The 18,099-nt window shown below is 41.7% G+C and overlaps 1 protein-coding gene across 6 annotated transcripts in view; it reads right to left on the bottom strand.

The window, feature by feature from the left end:
* The window catches only part of AGTPBP1 (ATP/GTP binding carboxypeptidase 1), a 123,426-nt gene extending 105,881 nt beyond the window's left edge, over window positions 1-17,545 (bottom strand). For 2 of the 6 annotated variants that reach the window (XR_009551995.1, XM_060199480.1), the window contains exons 1-2: window positions 17,180-17,414; window positions 5,737-5,801 (exon numbers count right to left, since the gene is read on the bottom strand). Coding sequence is in view for 4 of the 6 variants with exons in the window: in XM_060199480.1 (XP_060055463.1) it covers window positions 5,737-5,768 (32 nt within the window). In the remaining 2 variants the exon portion in view is untranslated. Of the gene's footprint in view, window positions 1-5,736; window positions 5,803-17,179 lie in introns of those variants that run through there. The other 4 variants (XM_060199479.1, XM_060199482.1, XM_060199483.1 and 1 more) reach the window with 3 other exon arrangements.
* Between the last annotated feature and the right edge of the window lie 554 nt (window positions 17,546-18,099).

The raw sequence follows: 18,099 nt of genomic DNA, 5'->3' as shown, positions 1-18,099 counted from the left end.
TAGGTTTATACTTGCCTTAGTCTTCTTTGTAATTGGATTCGTTTCATTGAAGATGTCCTTAAAATGTATGCGGAAAAGAGTTCTGCCAATATTTTCCTCTAAATATCTGATAGTTTGTGGTCTAACATCCAAGTCCTTGATCCACTTGGAATTTACTTTTGTATTTGGTGAAATACAGTGGTTTAGCTTCATTCTTCTGCATGTTTCAACCCACTGTTTCCAACACCATTTGTTGAAGAGACTCTTGCTTTCCCCATTGAATAGTCTGAGTCCCTTTGTCAAAGATTCGATGTCCATAGGTGTGGGGGCTCACTTCTGGGCTCTCAATTCTATTCCACTGGTCAGTGTCTATTCATGTTCTAGTTGCAAGCAGTTTTTATGACAACGGCCCTATAATACAATTTGAGATCTGGGAATGTGATGCCTCCGGTTCTATTCTTTTTTCTGAAGATTGTTTTGGCAATTCGAGGTCTTTTCTGGTTCCAGATAAACATTTGTAGCATTTGTTCTATTCTCCTAAAAAAATGTGCTTGGGATCTTGATGGGGATAGCATTCAATTTGTAGATGGCTCTGGGTAGTATATTCATTTTGATGATGTTAATTCTATCAACCCATGAACATGGAATATCTTTCCACTTCTTTGTGTCTTTTTCAATTTCCTTGAGTAGTGACTCATAATTTTCAGTATATAAGTCTTTCACTTCTTTGGTTAGGTTTACTCCTAGATATCTTATTGTTTTCGTTGCTATAGGTAAAGGAACTGACTTCTGGATTTCAATTTCTTCCAGCTTAGTGTTTGCAAAGAGGAATGCCACTGACTTTTGAATGTTAATTTTGTAGCCTGACACCTTACTGTATTGCCTGATGATTTCCAAAAGCTTCTTGCTGGATTCCTTAGGTTTTCTGTGTATACTATCATGTCATCTGCAAATACGGACAGTTTGACTTCTTCTCTTCCAACCTGTATCCCTTGAATTCCTTGCTCCTGCCTGATTGCTATGGCAAGAACTTCCAACACTATGTTGAATAGTAATGGTGATAGTGGGCAGCCCTGTCTAGTACCTCATCTGAGTGGAAATGCTTCCAGTTTTTCACCATTGAGTATGATGTTGGCTGTAGGTTTGCTATATATACACTCCACTATCTTCAGGAATTTTCCATCTATTCCCATTTTTTCTAGTGTTTTGATCATAAAGGGATGTTGTATTTTGCCAAAGGCTTTCTCTGCATCTATTGATATGACCATGTGGTTTTTGGTCTTGCTTTAGTTGATATGGTGGATCACATTGATTGATTTATGTATATTAAACAAACCTTGGATGCCTGGGATAAACTCCACTTGGTCATGATAAACAATCTTTTGAATATACGGCTGTATCCGGTTGGCTAGAATTTTGTTCAGTATTTTAGCATCTATGTTCATCAGAGATATTGGTCTGTAGTTTTCTTTTCTGGTTGTGTCCCTGTCTGCTTTTGGTATCAGAGTGATGTTGGCTTCATAGAAGCTGGAAGGGAGTATTCCAGTGTCTTCAATCTTCTGGAAGACTTTTAAAAGTAGAGGTATTAGTTCTTCTTTGAAGGTTTTGTAGAATTCATTTGTAAAACCATCTGGTCCAGGTGTTTTTTTTATTGTTGGAGAGATTTTTGATAATTGTTTCAATTTCATTAGCTGTAATGGGCCTGTTCATGTTATCCACTTCCTCTTTACTTAGTTTTGGAAGTTGGTGGGTATCTAGGAAATCGTCCACTTCTTACAGGTTCTCCAGCTCGGTGGCATATAGTTGTTCATAGAAGCCTCGCATGATATGTTGAATTTCTGTGGTGTCTGTTGTGATATCTCCTCTTTCATTTACTATCCGATTTATTTGGTCTTCTCCCTTTTTTGTTTTCTGAGTCTGGCTAAAGGTTTGTCAATTTTGTTCACTCTTTCGAAGTACCAACATTTACTTTCGTTGATCTTTCGTATGGTTTTCTTATTCTCAATGTTATTGATTTCTGCCCTAACTTTAGTGATTTCTGTCCTTCTGGTTGCTTTAGGGTTCCTTTGTTCTTCTTCTAGATGTGCAATCAGGCTGTTTATTTGTGCTTTTTCTTGTTTCCTAATGTGTGCTTGTATAGCTATGAACTTCCCTCTCAGTACTGCCTTAGCTGTGTCCCAAATATTTTGATAGCTTGTGTCTTCATTTTCATTGACCTCTCGAAACATTTTGATTTCTTCCTTGATTTCCTCTTTGACCCAGAGGTTGTTAATAAGTGTACTGTTGAGCTTCCACATTTTGAGACTATTACTAATCTTGTGTTGATTGTTAAGTGTTAGTTTAATTCCACTGTGGTCTGAGAAGATGCTTGGGATGATTTCAATGCTCTTGAATTGGCTGATGCTGTCTTTGTGGCCTAACATATGGTCTATCCTTGAGAATAACCCATGTGGATTTGAGTAAAATGTGTATTCCAGTTTCTTGGGATGAATCACTCTGAAAATGTCCAATAGTTCTAGTTTATCTATCTCTTCATTTAGCTCCCTTATATCTTTATTGATTTTCTGCCTGGATGATCTGTCAAGTTGAGAGAGTGGGGTGTTGAAATCCCCTACTATGACTGTGTTGCTGTTAATATATTGCTGTAGCTCTTTCAATAGAAGTTTGATGTATTTAGATGGCTTCTCATTGGGTGCATAGATGTTAATAACTGTTAAGTCCTCTTGATTGACTGATCCTCTGAGCATTAAGTAGTGTCCATTCCTATCTTTTTTAATCTTATCTATTTTAAAGTCTATCATGTCAGATATGAGAATAGCTGTTCCTGCCCTTTTTTGTTGGTCATTGGCTTGTATGATAGTTTTCCATCCTTTCACTTTAAGTCTGTGTTTGTCTTGTTGAGTTAGGTGGGTTTCCTGTAGACAGCATATTGTTGGGTTGTGTTTTCTGATCTATCTTCCTTCCTACTCTGTGTCTTTTAATAGGTGAATTCAGGCCATTGACATTTATTGATATCAAAGATTGAAGATATTTTGACACCATTCTTGTAGAGTTTTAGAGTGTTCTGATATATTTCCTATTTATGATGGTCTGACTGTTTATAGAAGACCTTTCAGAACTTCTTTCAGGGCAGGCTTGGAGATCGTTGATTCCTTCAACTGTTGCTTGTCTGAGAAGGTTTTGATGCCTCCATCTAGTCTGAATGACAGTCTAGCAGGATATAGTATTCTTAGTTGAAAGCCTTTCTCATTGAGCACTCAATAGATATCTTGCCATTCTCTTCTGGCCTGTAGTGTTTGTGTGGAGAAGTCTGCTGCTAATCTTACGGGTTTTCCTCTGCAGGTGATTCTTTGTTTTTCTCTTGCAGCCATCAGGATCCTTTCTTTATCCTTATTCCTTTCCATTCTAAATAGGATGTGTCTTGGTGTCTTTAAGTCTGGTTTAATTCTGTTTGGGACCCTCTGGGCTTCTTGAATCTTTATGTCTTTGATGTTGTCTAGATTAGAGAAGTTTTCAGCTGTTATGGCCTGAAAAATGCTTTCTTACTCTCCCTCTCTTGCTTCCTCTGGTAAGCCAATAATGCGTATATTGTTTCTTTTGAAGTCACCCCATAGGTCTCCGTTGTTGTTTTCAGCATCTCTTAATCTCTTTTTGAGATCTCTTACTTCTTTTTTAGTTGTCTCTTATTCATCGTCGATCTTGCTAATTCTGTCTTCAGCCTCATTGATTCTATTCTCTCTGCCCTCTACTGTTTTCTGGAGTTCAACTATTTTGTTGCCCTGTTCTGATACTGTTTTAGCTCGTTCAGCTAGTTGTGTTCTTACTTCAGCTATTTCAGCTTTCAGCTCTCTAATAAGTTAGTGTTTTCTTCCAGAGTCTCATTTGTTGTTCCTGTACTTCTGATTACAATTCTTTCAAACTCTTTACTCACTCCTGTGATTATTTCCTTAGCTAATGTTTGGATGTTGAACTCATTATTTTGTGCTTCACCCTTTGGGGGGCTTTTAGGTGGACTGTTGTCCTGGTTCATTTCTCCAATATTTCTTCTTGTTGGTTTACCCATTTCATATATTATGTTATGAGTTCCCTCTCTTAGTCCTTTTCAAATTACTGATCATTATTTCCTGGATTGACTTGTGTCTAAGTAAAATAATTAAAGGGTTCACAGTGGTGGAAGTTAACAGTTGTTTCAATAGTATTTTAATCCCTGAGTTGGAGCTCAGTGATTTAAAAGCCTCTTTTTAAATTTTTTTTCTTTTCTGTAGGCTATGGGAGCCTGAGGGCTTCTAAACTATAAGTAGATAAGGCAGGGTGTCCAGTGGTTATGCAAAGAGACTTTCACAGCCCCACAGCTATGCCACCGAGGTATAGGTCTTCTGAGTTTCCTGGTTAGATCTCTGTCCCCCGGTGTCCCTCCCTGCCACTGCTCCAGATTCTGAGGGCAGTAGCAATGGAGACTCAGAGTTGCACTTGGTGAGTCTCCGGGGAGTCCTCTCCTCCCTTCAGCTGTCCCCTTGTTGGTGGAACAGACTGGAGGTGGTGTCTCAACTGATAAACCGCTGGACTGTTACCAGCTACTTAGTCTCTCCTTAGGCTCCTCTCTATCACCAGCCGCGTGTGTTTGCACTCACCGGTGATTTGGTGGGTTCCTGTAGTCGTTCTAGTCCTGTCTTGTTGCGGTCCCAGGTGGTCTCCTTTGGTATTCCTAGTTGATCCAGGAGAAGAGAGGAGAGGAAAGGGGAGGGGAGGGGGGAAGGGGCGGGGGGAGGGGGAGGGGAGGGGAGGGGGAGGGGAGGGGAGGGGGAGGGGAGGGGAGGGGGAGGGGAGGGGAGGGGAGGGGGAGGGGAGGGGAAACAGATCTGCTGCTTCTCGTAGCCCTACCTCCGGAAGTCTCTCCTCTCCCTCTCTCTTCTTTCTCTGTCTTCTGTATGCACTGATATATAGAACCTTTTTGATATATTTTTCTCTTTATCATTTTATTGATTTATTTATTGCATACAGACAGAAATTGAGGGAAGGGGGAGAGACAAGAGGGAGAAAGACCTCTCCACTTCACTGCTTGTGAAGCTTCCCCTCTGCAGGGGGACCGGGCGCTTTAACCTGTGTCCTTGTGCATTGTGACACATATACTCTTCCAGGTATGCCACCACCTGGTCCCTTAGAAACTCTTTTAAAAAAAAAAATAGGAAACACAAGCAATACCTAATTTACTCCCTGTAGAAATAACACAAGATAGCATAGTGGTTATGCAAAAAGGCTTTAATGCCTGAGGCTCCAAAGTCTCAAATTCAAGCCACTTCACCACCCTAAGCTAGAGCTGAGCAAGTGCTCTGGTCTCTCTGCATCTCCCCCAACCACCTAATTTTGTTTATCATCAATATTTAAACTGCATGCATCAAAACAATCACATAATTAATACACAAAGCAGAAACGTTGCTTATGATCAATATTAGTAAGTTTTGAGGGATAGGGAGATAGCACAATGGTTACACAAAACTTTTATGCTGGAGGTTCATGAGTCATAGCTTGCTGACGCCCATTCAACTGAAAACATAAACATCAGTATACATTAATAAAATACTGGGTTGTCAGAAAAGTCACGTTTTTCTACGTTTCTATGCAAAAATGTGTGATGACTTTTCTGACTCCCTAGTAACACAGCATGTGATCATTTAGACATTAATGGCTCTAAATTACACTTCACAAAATCTCTTCATGTATTACATCTGTAATTTAGGTACTGGTAATTAACATTACCTTTTCTCTGATATCACTTTTAATTTGCTCATCTTGAGTTACTTCATTTCACCATTGCAGAAAGTCTGAAGGAAAAATAACAGTGATTATTAGACACACAATTTCACTTTATGTATAAAAATATGTCATAAGATCCATTAAGCTGAAAACTTATATGGACAACATAAAATACTTGAAACCAAAGTAAAGTGATTGAGTTTTAAGTGCTTATGGTTAAGATTTCAATGTGTAATTAGGGACTATTAAGCTACCTAAAATGAGTCAAGGCAAATAAAAATCATCAATATCCTACAACTACAAAAATGCAAAAACCTCACATATTATAGTTTATGATCTGGTGTTAGATTTATTTTGAGGTAGTTCAAACTATCTTTCCCACTTTAATGCTCTTCCTTGAAATATCCTATTAGTGTACCTAATCTCATTAGTCACAAAGCAATCAAATACTGGCATGTATTACTATTATTCCTACCTACCTACACATGATTATTTCTGTAGGAAATTTATTTATACTTGGTATTTCTGATATCCTATATGATCAATTTTAATAAACTGTTTAGACCAATTACAGTGTCATCTCACTTGACGTCCAACATAATGTCCTTCAATACAGATTTCATCTTTAGGGGATGGGATATAGAGATCTGGTGGTGGGAATTGTGTGGAGTTGAATCCCTCCTATCCTACGGTTTTGTTAATGTCTCTTTTAAATAAATAAATAAATGGAATTGCCTTACAATTCAGCAACACCACTCATTGCCAATTATCAGTTAGCCTCCCTAATCTCTGCCTTAAGTAGTTTGCACCCTAAACTAAAAATTGAATTGTATTGTTGTATTGTGGAATTCCCCATCCTAAATAAAATCATATTGTAATTTTTTTTAAAGTACACATTATATGCGTTATTAAGCTTTAAATCATGATTCACAAAATTTTTACAATTTTTTAGATTCATTTTGCAAGAAACAAGTCCCTCTTGGTATTTTTAAATTTCATGTATCAATGCTACTGAAGCAGAATTTTGTGGCATCACTCAAAAAGTCAAAGGGTCACTGCCAATCAACAAGTTCACATACTGCAATGGCACAGCGGTTCTAGCAATAGGTCTCCTAGCCACCTAAGAAAGAGGCCTTCGGTTTCTCAGTTCTGTGCAGAGGCTTTGGAGGTTGTTCTTTAAAAACTCAACCTAGATCTTCAGATATCCAAACAATCCTGTGACCACTAAGTACCTGTGCCACATACTGATTAGTAAATCAATACTGAGAATAAGATGCCTCTCATAACCAAATTTACCCTCTACTCTTTTGCCTATTTGGAGGAAATAACAATATGTTCCCTTGAGAGAGAGAGAGAAGGTAACTAATTTCTTTGCCAAAATGCCAGATAATAAGCTTTCTCTAGAAGGCAGTGGAAAAGCACATCAAGAGAAACCCTGCAGCATGTGCAGCTTCATCGAAAGGGACAAGATAACTGTGGTTTCAGGTGAGGTATCTTCTTATGAACAGCTTTCCCTGGTACATAGCAGCATATTCCACAAATGTCACCTCTTAGCTACCTGCTTTGACCTTTTCCTGGGGGGGGGGGTCGTGTGTGTGTGTGTGTGTGTGTGTCACACACACACACACACACACACACACACACACACATGTCCATGCTTCTCAGCCTGAAAGTGGTAGAAATTAGTAAGAGGAGCCAGGCGGTGGTATTCCTTGTTCACACATTACAGTGCACAGGGACCCAGGTTCAAGCCGCTGGTACCCACCTGCAGGGGGAAAAGCTTCACGTGTGGTGAAACAAGGCTACAGGTGTCTCTCCCTCTCTTTCCCTCTCTATCTCCGCCTCCTATCTGAATTTTTCTCCGTTGCTAATAATACATAAGTAAATAATATCTTTAAAAATAAAATTAGTATGAGAATAAAAACTGAAAAATGCATACAAAACACTGGGAATTAAAGAGCACACTCAATCTACTGATCAATGTAGAAATCACAAGGAAAAATTTTTTTAATGTAGAAATAAAAAAACAAAAAATGTAAAACACAAAAATGTATGGGAGATAGTAAAAGCAATGATAAAGAGAAAATGTATAGCTAGAAATACCTTCAGGCTGAGGAGGCAGTAGCTCACCAGAGTTCCTTATCTGAGGCCCCAGAGATCCCAGATGCCAAGCCCACTACCTTAGGTTAGAGCTGGATAATGTTCTACAATTTCTCTTATGAAAATATAAAATAGGGAGTCAGGCGGTAGCACAGCGGGTTAAGTGTGTGGCACCAAGCGCAAGGACAGGCATAAGGATCCCAGTTCGAGCCACCGGCTCCCCACCTGCAGGGGAGTCACTTCACAAGTGGTGAAGCAGGTCTGCAGGTGTCTTTCTCTCCCCCTCTGCCTTCCCCTCCTCTCTCCACTTCTCTCTGTCCTATCTTACAACAACAACAATAATAGCTGCAACAACAATAAAAAACAAGGGCAACAATAAATAAATAAATAATAATAAAATTATTATTTTATTTTATTTTTAATATATATATATATATATATAAAATAAAGAGCTGAGCAGGAAGTCAGGTGGTAGCGCAGCGGGTTAAACACACATGGTGCAAAATGCAAGTGCCGGCATAAGGATCCCAGTTCGAGCCCTGGCTCCTCACCTGCAGGGGAGTCGCTTCACAGGCGGTGAAGCAGGTCTGCAGGTGTCTATCTTTCTCTCCCCCTCTGTCTTCCCCTCCTCTCTCCATTTCTCTCTGTCCTATCCAACAATGACATCATCAATAAGAACAATAACTACAACAATAAAACAACAAATGCAACAAAAGGGAATAAATAAAAAATAATAAATAAATAAATAAATAAACAAATAAATAAATAAATAAATAAAGAGCGGGGCAGTGGGAAAACCAATAGGTTACACACATTATAATGTGCAAGGCGCAAGGTTCAGGCCCCCAGTCCCCATCTTCAGGGGGGAACCTTTATGAGTGGTAAAGCAGTGCTACAGGTGTGGGGGGGTGTCTTTCCCCCTTCCCTCCTTTCCTCCTCTTCTCTATATCCCCCTTCCTTCTCAACTTCTGTCTCTATCCAATAAATAAGTAAATAAAATATCCTTCTGAAATGAAAATATTAAATAAATACATTTTAAAATGAGAAGATCTTAAATCTTTAAAACCTAACTCTGTAATTTAAGGGGCCAGGCAATGGAGAACTAAATCGAAAATTGCCAGAAGGAAATAAATAAAATAGAGCAGAGATATATTAAATAGAAAAATCAGGGGGAAATTGGTTCTTTAAAAAGATTACAGTCAGCCTTTAGCAAAATTAAGAAAAAAGAGGCAAGACCCAAATTACTAAAATCAGGCATGAAAGTGGAGACACCGTTAGTGTTTATACAAAAATAGGACTTTTAAAAAGGACTATGAAGAGTGGGGGAGTAGATAGCATAATAGTTATGCAATGGGACTCTCATGCCTGTGGATTTGAAGTCCCAGGTTCAATCCCCCACGACACCACCATAAACCAGAGTTGAGCAGTGTTCTGGTTAAAAAAAAAAAAATTAAAAATACTACAAGCAATTCTTATACCAACAAATTTGTTTAACCTAGATGAAACTAACAAGTTTCTAGAAACAATAAAATATATATATATCCCATATATTTTGTATTCTATATTTTTGTTTTTATATTTATATAAAAACCATAATTATTAGGGAGACTGAATCAGTAATCAAACACACACACACACACACCTGGGAAATAAACTCTATCAGACCTCATAGCCTTCACTGATGAACAAGCACTTAAAAACACTAACATCATTCCTTCTCAAATTCTTCCCGGGCAAGGGTAGATAACATAATTAATAGTTATTCAAAGAGATTCTCATGCCTGAGGCTCCAAAGTCCCAGAGCTAAGCAGGGCTCTGATTAAAAAAAAAAAAAAAAAAATCAAATTCTTCCCTACAAAATCAAAGAGAAACACTTCCTAGTTCATTCTATGAGATCAGCATGGCCCTGGTATCAAAGTCAGTGAGGCTGGAATGCTGGAGTGATGCTCTGGTTCTCTAGTATTCTCTCTCATAAGGTAAATATTATAAATATGAATAGACAGCATTGTTTGTAATTGAAAAAAATGTCTTAAATGTAAACACACATGAAAAGTGATCAGATGAAATTAACACAGGAAAGAGATATTGTTTCTCTTGTTTCAAATTCCTATCAGCCTGAAGACAGGACTACTGTCACACACAAGGGTACAGTTCCACATTTTTCCCAGATAACTGTCGGTACTCTCTACCTTCCAGCAAACCATACCCAAAAGAAACATTTTCAACAAAAAAATGAAAGTCCAGTTTCTTGGTGTATTGCACCAAACTAAAAGACTCTGGGGTGGGGGTGGAGGGGGGGGAATACAGGTCCAAAAGGATGACAAAGGACCTAGTGGGGGTTGTAGTGTTATGTGGAAAACTGAGAAATGTTATGCATGTACAAATTATTGTATTTACTGTTGAATGTAAAGCATTAATCCCCCAAAAAAGAAATTTTTTAAAAATAAAATAAATAAATAAATCGGAAAAAAAAAAAAAAAGTCCAGTTTCCCGAGCTCTAGAGTTAGGAAACTTCACCAAGCCCCTAGGAGCCATCTTGTCTTTGAATTTCTGTGCCAGTGTTAAGTGTACATGAAGCACTTCTACCTACACACACACACTGAAGTATAAAAGGTGACAGCTGTCTCAAGGAAAAGTGCTTGTGTAAAATTGAGAGCTTTTTCATGAAATACCAGTGTTACCTGAAAAACCAAAACTGACTATGGTCAGTCAGATTTACAATTTTTGGCCTGGGTTTGTTTTCTCAGAAACTAACATAATCTGCTTGTCACTTCAGGAAAGCAACTGGTAGTCATATTTGTTGCCAATGATAAAATATGGCCTTTCAAGCAAAAAGAATCAAAATTTTTAAAAATATGTATCCATCACCACATCATGAACTTGCCAGCTTCCCAATGATTTGTTTCTGATAGAATAATGGTATTAGGGGGTCGGGCAGTAGCACAGTGGTTAAGCACACATGGCCAGAAGCTCAAAGGACCCGCCCAAGGATCCCAGTTGAAAGCCCCGGCTCCCCACCTACGGGGGGGGGGTCATTTCACGGACAGTGAACCAGGACTGCAGGTGTCTTCTCTCCCCGTCTTCTTTCTCTCTCCATTTCTCTCCATCCTATGCCATTGTTATGGCATCAATAACAACAATAACCACAGCAATGATAAAACAAGGGCAACAAAAGGGAAAAAAATAGCCTCCAAGAGCAGTGGATTTGTGGTGCGGGCACCGAGCCCCAGCAATAACTCTGGAGGCAAAAAAGAAAAGAATAAGAATAATGGTATTAGCAAAAATAATTTTTCAGTAGTGTGTTGTCAGGAAAGTCATGACATATTTTTCTGCTTTCCTTTGCAAAACTGTGTCATGACTTTTCCTACAACCCAATAGTATAGAATGAAATGTGTCAGTGTTTGCAAGAAGTGTGTAACAGAACCAACATTTACAAATAGCCAAGACGTGCTATTACAAATCCAGGCATGGACATAAAAGATTCACTCAAAGTTCAGAACCTGGAATTCAGTAAAACATCATGAGCATTTTTATTGGCATGACTAGATTCCATACTGCAACTAAAAACCACTATATGCCTGAGGTATCAAAGGTCCCAGGTTCAATCCCCAGCACCACCATAAGCCAAAGCTCTGGTCTCTCTCTTTCCTTCTCTCTTTCATAAATAAATACCGCTACATGTTGAATTTTGGGGTAATACCAACAAGGATATCCATAATGATGTGAAAAGATTTTCTTTTAAGGACTTCATTTATTCATGAGAAAGATAGTAGGAGAGAGAAAGAAACAAACATCACTCTGGCACACGTGCTGCCAGGGATCGAACCCGCGACCTCATGCTTGAGAGTCCAAAGCTTTACCACCATGCCACCTCCCGGACCAAAATGAAAAGATTATTTTAAAAAATTTTGAGAACAAATGTCACAATGTTCAATGACCCAGGTTCAAGGCCCCAGCCCCCACCTGCAGGGGGAAAGTATTGCAAGTGATAAAGCACAGCTGCAGTTGTGTCTCCCCCTACCCTCTCAATTTCTGGATGTCCCTATCCAATAAAAATTTTAAAAAAGAAAGAAAAAGAAAAAAAGAAAAGAACTGCATCATCTTATTTTGTCTCCAGGGTTGTCACTAGGACTCAGTGCAGGCACTATGAATTCACTGCTCCAGGCAGCCATTTTTGTTGTTGTTTGTTTATTAGACAGGACAAAGAGAAATTAAGAGAGGAGTAGAGAGAGAGAAAGAAAGAAACCTGCAGACGTGCATCACTGCTTGTGAAGCATCCCTATAGTAGATGGAGAGCCAGAGGCTCAAACCTAGATCCTTTCGCAAATCCTTGTTCTCACCGGGTACCCACCACCCGGGTACCCATTATCTAACTTTTAATTATGTGTGCCAGAATCTCTCTCCAAGTGCATTACAGATGTTTCTACCATAGCAGATGTAAGAGACTTACATAAATGAAAACACTACCAACTTCTCCCTTTTTTTTTTTTTGCCTCCAGGGTTATTGCTAGGACTCAAATTCACTGCTCCTGGAGGCTATCTTATCCCCTTAGTTGCCCTTGTTGTTTATAATTGTTGTTGTCATTGCTGTTATTGTTGTTGGACAGGACAGAGAGAAGTGGAGAGAGGAGAGGAAGACAGAGGGGGAGAGAAAGACAATTGCAGACCTGATTTACCGCCTGTGAAGCAACCCTCCTGCAGGTGGGGAGCTGGGGGCTCAAACTGGGATCCTCAAGCCAGTTCTTACACTTCGTGCCATGTACACTTAACCTGCTGTGCCACTGCCCAGCCCCCTAACTTTTTGTTTAAAGGTCTTTTTGGATGGGGGTAGATATCATATTGGTTATGCCGAGTTTCTCATGCCTGAGGCTCCAAAGTTCCAAGCTCAATCTCTGGCACCACCATAAACCAGAGCTGAGTAGTGCTCTGGTAAAAAAAAAAAAAAAAAAACACTTTCATTTTCCATTAAAAAAGAAGCTGCATTAACATGTGTTTGTAGTTCTCATTTTAAGTGAATTCAGAGGCCAGGTGGTGGTGCACCTGGTTAAGCACACGTTACAATGCACAAGGACCCAGGTTCGAGCCCTGGTCCCCACCTGCAGGGGGAAAGCTTTGCAAGTGGTAAAACAGTGCTACAGGTGTCTCTCTTTCTCCCTCTCTATCTCCCCCTACCCTCTTGATTTCTGACTGTCTCTATCCAATAAAAAATTAAATGAATAAAAATTTAAGTGAATTCATAAAATGTGTATCAGACAGCTCATTCAGCAGTGTTGGCAAGGACCAGGGTTCAAGCCCTTAGCAACATAGAGGAAACACCAAGGAACGGGAAGCTTCACATGTGGTGGAGCAGTATTGTGATGCCTTTCTGTCTCACATCCTCTATCTTATTAAAAAGAAAAAAGAAACAGTGCCAGGGGCAGTAGAATGGTACAGCTACAAAGCCCCAGTAAAAAACTTCAGCAAAAAAAAATAATAATAAGTGTATCTGTTTTAACTTGTAATATAATCAACAAGAACTATTTCAAGTACACGATAATTTTTCAAGAATCCACAGAGCTGGGTGGCGCATCTGGCTGAGAGCACGTGCTACAGAGAGAAAGCTTCACAAGTGGTGAAGCAGTGCTACAGGTCTCTCTCTCTCCCCCTTTCTGTCTCAATCCAATAAATATATGTAGTGCACATGTAACCCAGGTAGCCACAGTAACCATGGTGCACCTGCATAAAACAGAGACATATGTATACATAGGATAAGATGTCAACCCGAAACTGATTGGCCAGTGGATGTAACCTTAAAACCAGAGGCAAGATAGTTTAAGTAGAGGCTCAGAAACTAGCTGGATGAAGCACCTTCACCGTTACTGACCAGGATGCTGCTGGTGCTGCTAAAGACTTAAGCACACATGGCTAGGCTAAGTAACTGCTTCCCCAGCTTCTAGAGACCCTCGTTCATCTGGTCGTGCCAGCAGACAAAGGACTATCAGCTCGGTGACACAGCAGCTGGTGAACATGTCGTTGAGTCCTACCTGCGAACAGCTACTGAGTAAGGAGAGGTATCGGGTTGACTGTGTGTTGTGTGAATTGTGTGACCCTTCTATGGCATCTGAATAAGTAAAGAATTACTGATTAACCCCAACACATTCTCCGAGTGAGTCTTTACTCTTATACCTTGCTCACGACAATATATAAAATATAAGAGTGGTCCGGGACGTGGCGCAGTGATAAAGCTTTGGACTCTCAAGCTTGAGGTCTTAAGTTCGAACACCGGCAGCACATGTGCCAGAGTGATGTCTGGTTCTTTCCCTCTCTTCCTATCTTTCTCATAAATAAAATTGAAAAAAAAAAAAAATATATATATATGAATATAAAATGGATCCTGAGGCCAAAACAATGTGAAAACACCTGACCTAAAAAAAGTATTAATACTTGACCCCTGAAAAACAAAAATAGTAGTGCATAAAACAAATAGGGTAAGTGCAGGACAGCTGCCTTTAACCTGAAAGGGGACACAATATGAAATTAAACTTAACTTCCTTTTACACTATAAATAAAGAATAAAAGAAAATGCAGGCTACCTAGATGAGAGCGACTTTGTACATCCTGGGAAAATCATGCACTATCTTTAAATAAACACATGTGCCCCCCCAATAGTTTTACAGATAACATTTTGATATTAGCACAACAGTCCAAACAAATAAAACCACAACTCAAAAACAGGTGATTAAAATAGCAGCCACCAGCACCACGAGGGAGATAATCCAATGTTCTGTCAGAAGGGACAAACAGAAACAGGTAAATTTAACCAACTCAAAGGCAGAATCTCAGGGCACTGAGTTCAGGGGCTAACTGCTCTATTTAAATCTAAATTGCATGCTTCCAAAGCAGGACAGTGAGACTTCACTCTCATTTAGGCCCCCAAAAGCAAACAAACTGAAATGGAATTGATCTACTCTAGTAATGTTTAATCAAATCCAAGCTCTTTTTCAGCTGACTAGATCTGAGGAAAAAAGAATACCAATATTAACAGTTATTTCCTGAGCACTTGGCTGTCAGGCAGTGAGGACAATGTACTTTGACTGCATTAATTCACTTCATCTTAAGAATATACAGTTATCATCCCCATTTCAGGAGTTAAGAAAGTCGAAACATAAATAGAATAAGTAACTTGCTTAAAGTAAAACCATGACTTAAAGTCAAGCAGTCTGGTTCAGAGGACCAACCTCTTAATTACAACTATAGAACAAAGGCCTATTTACCAAATATATATAAAGTTTAAAATGCAGTACCCACTCCAGACAATTTCTGTTGTTTACACTAAGAACCCACTAACCAAAGGGCACTTCCAACTTGCAGAAGAATCCTCCAACAGGTTTGTCCATCAATCACTAATGCCCTATTTAACTTCCAAGTCCTGGGGGCTTCATTTTGGGACTGTGAATAATCTGGAGACTTTTTTAAAACATTTTATTTTTGAAAGAAATGCAGAGAGAGAGGGAGACACACAGAGAGAAACACCAGAGCACTGCTCAGCTCTGGCTTATGATGGTGCAGGGGACTGAACCTAAGATTTAGGAGCCTCAGGCATGAGAGTCTGTTTGCATAACCATTATGCTATCTCCCCCGCCCTTGAAACAGAGAGAGGAGGGGAAGACGGGGAGAGAGACACCTGCAGACCTGCTTCGCCGCCTGTGAAGCAACTCCCCTACAAGTGGGGAGCCGGGGGCTGGGATCCTCACTCTGGTCCTTTGCGCTTTGCGAAGCATGGCGTGGGCTTAACCCGCTGCGCTACCGCCCAACCCCCATGAGAGTAGTTTTGAGATCACTGAAGGTAAACCTTTAACCTCACTACATTCAGAGGCAGGCAGTGGTGCACCTGGCTGAGTGCACCCAATACCATGGGCAAGGACCTGAGTTCAAGACCTGGTTCCCACCTGCAAGGAGAACTTTCTGAAAGTTCCTGAAGCAGTGTTAGAGGTGACTCTTTTTTTAAAATTTGTTTACTTATTTATCATAAGAGACAGAGGGATATTGAGGAGGGGGAGAAAGAGGAGAGACAGAGAGACACCTGCAGCCCTGCTTCACCACTCGTGAAGCTTTCCCCCTGCAGATGGGGACCAGGGGCTCGAACCCGGGTCCTTACGCACTGTAATGTGTGAGCTTAACCAGGTGCACCACCACCAGGTGACCTTTTTCTACCTTTCCTTACTCTCAATTTTTGTCTATGAAAGAGAGGAGGAGGAGGGAGTGAGAGAAAGAGAAGAAAGAAAAAAGTTCTTTAAAAATATAAATTTAGCACATGTTTTGAAATATGTACCACTTACAGTACTGTAAATAAACTACTACATTTTTGGCCTAATGAACTGAAAACATTCCATAATACGGTTACAAAAATAGCTTTCTGGTTTTATCAAGAGGAGGTAAGATTTATAAGAATTTAAGAGTTTAGCAAGTGACAATTCGACTTACATGAAGATTACAACACGGACAACAAAAGAAAGCATGAATGATCAAGAAGATTTCTGCGATCAGACCTTGGGGTGTTTAGCAATCTATGTATTTAAACAGAGAATAGGCTTTTGAGTTACCAGCATTCATTCCGATAACAAGAAGATAGATTTAAAAAACACTGTCCTCTAATGGCTCGGTGCCCAGCAAAAGGAAAGAGGCCAAACCCACCCGTAGGAATGAAAGAGGCGCAAGGTGAGAAGCGCCCCCCTACACACACACACACACACACACACACACACACATCAAAAGCAAACAGGTCTGGCAGGTGGGCTGGCGGCAATCTTTGCAAATGAGAGGGCATCTGGGCAAAACGGAGGACGAAGACGACTGCGGGGAAGACTCTGCACGGTCATCCAGCACCAGCTGATTGAGGCTCAAAGCAGACCCACAAGGTGACAAGTTGTAAACAGTGGACATTCCGCGAGGCCAAATCACCCTCAGAGGAGACGAAGCAACCCGCCATCGCGGCGCTCACGCCCCACCCGCCTGGCAGCAAGGAGAGAGACGGGGTGAGAGATGCGGTGGGTGCCGGGCGGGTGCGGGACGCGCCCGCCTGGCCCCTCCTCTGCACCCCGCGGGCAAGGCCGGGGCACGGGGGCCCCGCGGGGCCTGAGAGGGGGCGACCGAGGGCCCGCGGTGGGGGCGGGGCGTTTTCCAGACGGCGGCCCAAGCCCCCAACCGCCAGGGGTTTCGTTCCGGACCCGGCCCGAGCCGAGGCGGCCCGGGGTCACAGGCGCCGGCAGATGAGGGCGCAGGGGGATCCCGGCTCGCCCGTCCCCGCCGGTCCCTCCCGCGGGATGCCGCGGCCCGGAGCGCCGAGGGGCGGTGGCGGGGCGCTCACCGGCTCAGGATGGGGTGCTGGCAGAGGCTGGCAGAGCCGCAGCACCCGGCGCGGCTCGGCGCTGCTGGCGCCGGCGATTGCTCTCTGGACGCACGGCGGATCCCTCGCCGCCAACCGCCCGGTGTTTTCATACAAACCCCGGTGGCAGGAGAGGCGGAGGCGGCGGCGGCGGCAGCGGCGGAACCTGCCCGCATCCCGGGCAACGTCAGCGCGGCGCCCCGCCCACCGCACGCCTCGGCCCGCCCGCGAGCGAGCGCCCGGAGGAGGGAGGCGGAGCGCGCGTGCGCGGGCGGGCGGGACCGCGGGGGGGAGGGGGGCGGGCCGCACATGTCTGGCACGACGCCCGCTGGCGCGCGCGCGAGGACGCCGGTTCTTGACGGCCGCGCCCAACTCAACCGAACCGGCACCCGGATTCCGCGGAGCATCTGCACCTGCGCTCCCTACTCGAGCTCCACCTCGTTCCCAAAAGTGCCCACCCAAATTGCCATCCGTCACCCACTTCTTTCAAGGACCGGCATCCACAGGCAGTGAAGCAGGTCTGCAGGTGTCTGTCTTTCTCTCCCCCTCTCTGTCTTCCCCTCCTCTCTCCATTTGTCTCTGTCCTAGCCAACAACGATGACATCAATAACAACAACAATAGTAATTGCAACAATAAAACAACGAGGGCAACAAAAGAGAATAAATAAATATTTTTAAAATATCTATGTTTACATGTGTGAATGCTTTTGAGTTTTCTATTTATTTCTGTGAGAAATATCTGAAATTCAATTAAATTTCTAAAAATCACATGGGATGACTTTCTTTTTTCCTTTTTTTTTTTTTTTGGCTTTGGGGTTATCACTGGGGCTCAGTGCCTGCACTATGAATCCACTGCTCCTGGCAGCCATTTTTCCTGTTTTATTGGGTAGGACAGAGAGAAA

The sequence above is a fragment of the Erinaceus europaeus genome, chromosome 10 (genome assembly GCF_950295315.1).
Source record: "Erinaceus europaeus chromosome 10, mEriEur2.1, whole genome shotgun sequence".
In the NCBI taxonomy this organism is placed as follows: domain Eukaryota; kingdom Metazoa; phylum Chordata; class Mammalia; order Eulipotyphla; family Erinaceidae; genus Erinaceus; species Erinaceus europaeus.
The sequence above is the reverse complement of the archived record's forward strand: the minus strand, read 5'-3'. Positions and strand labels throughout refer to the sequence as shown.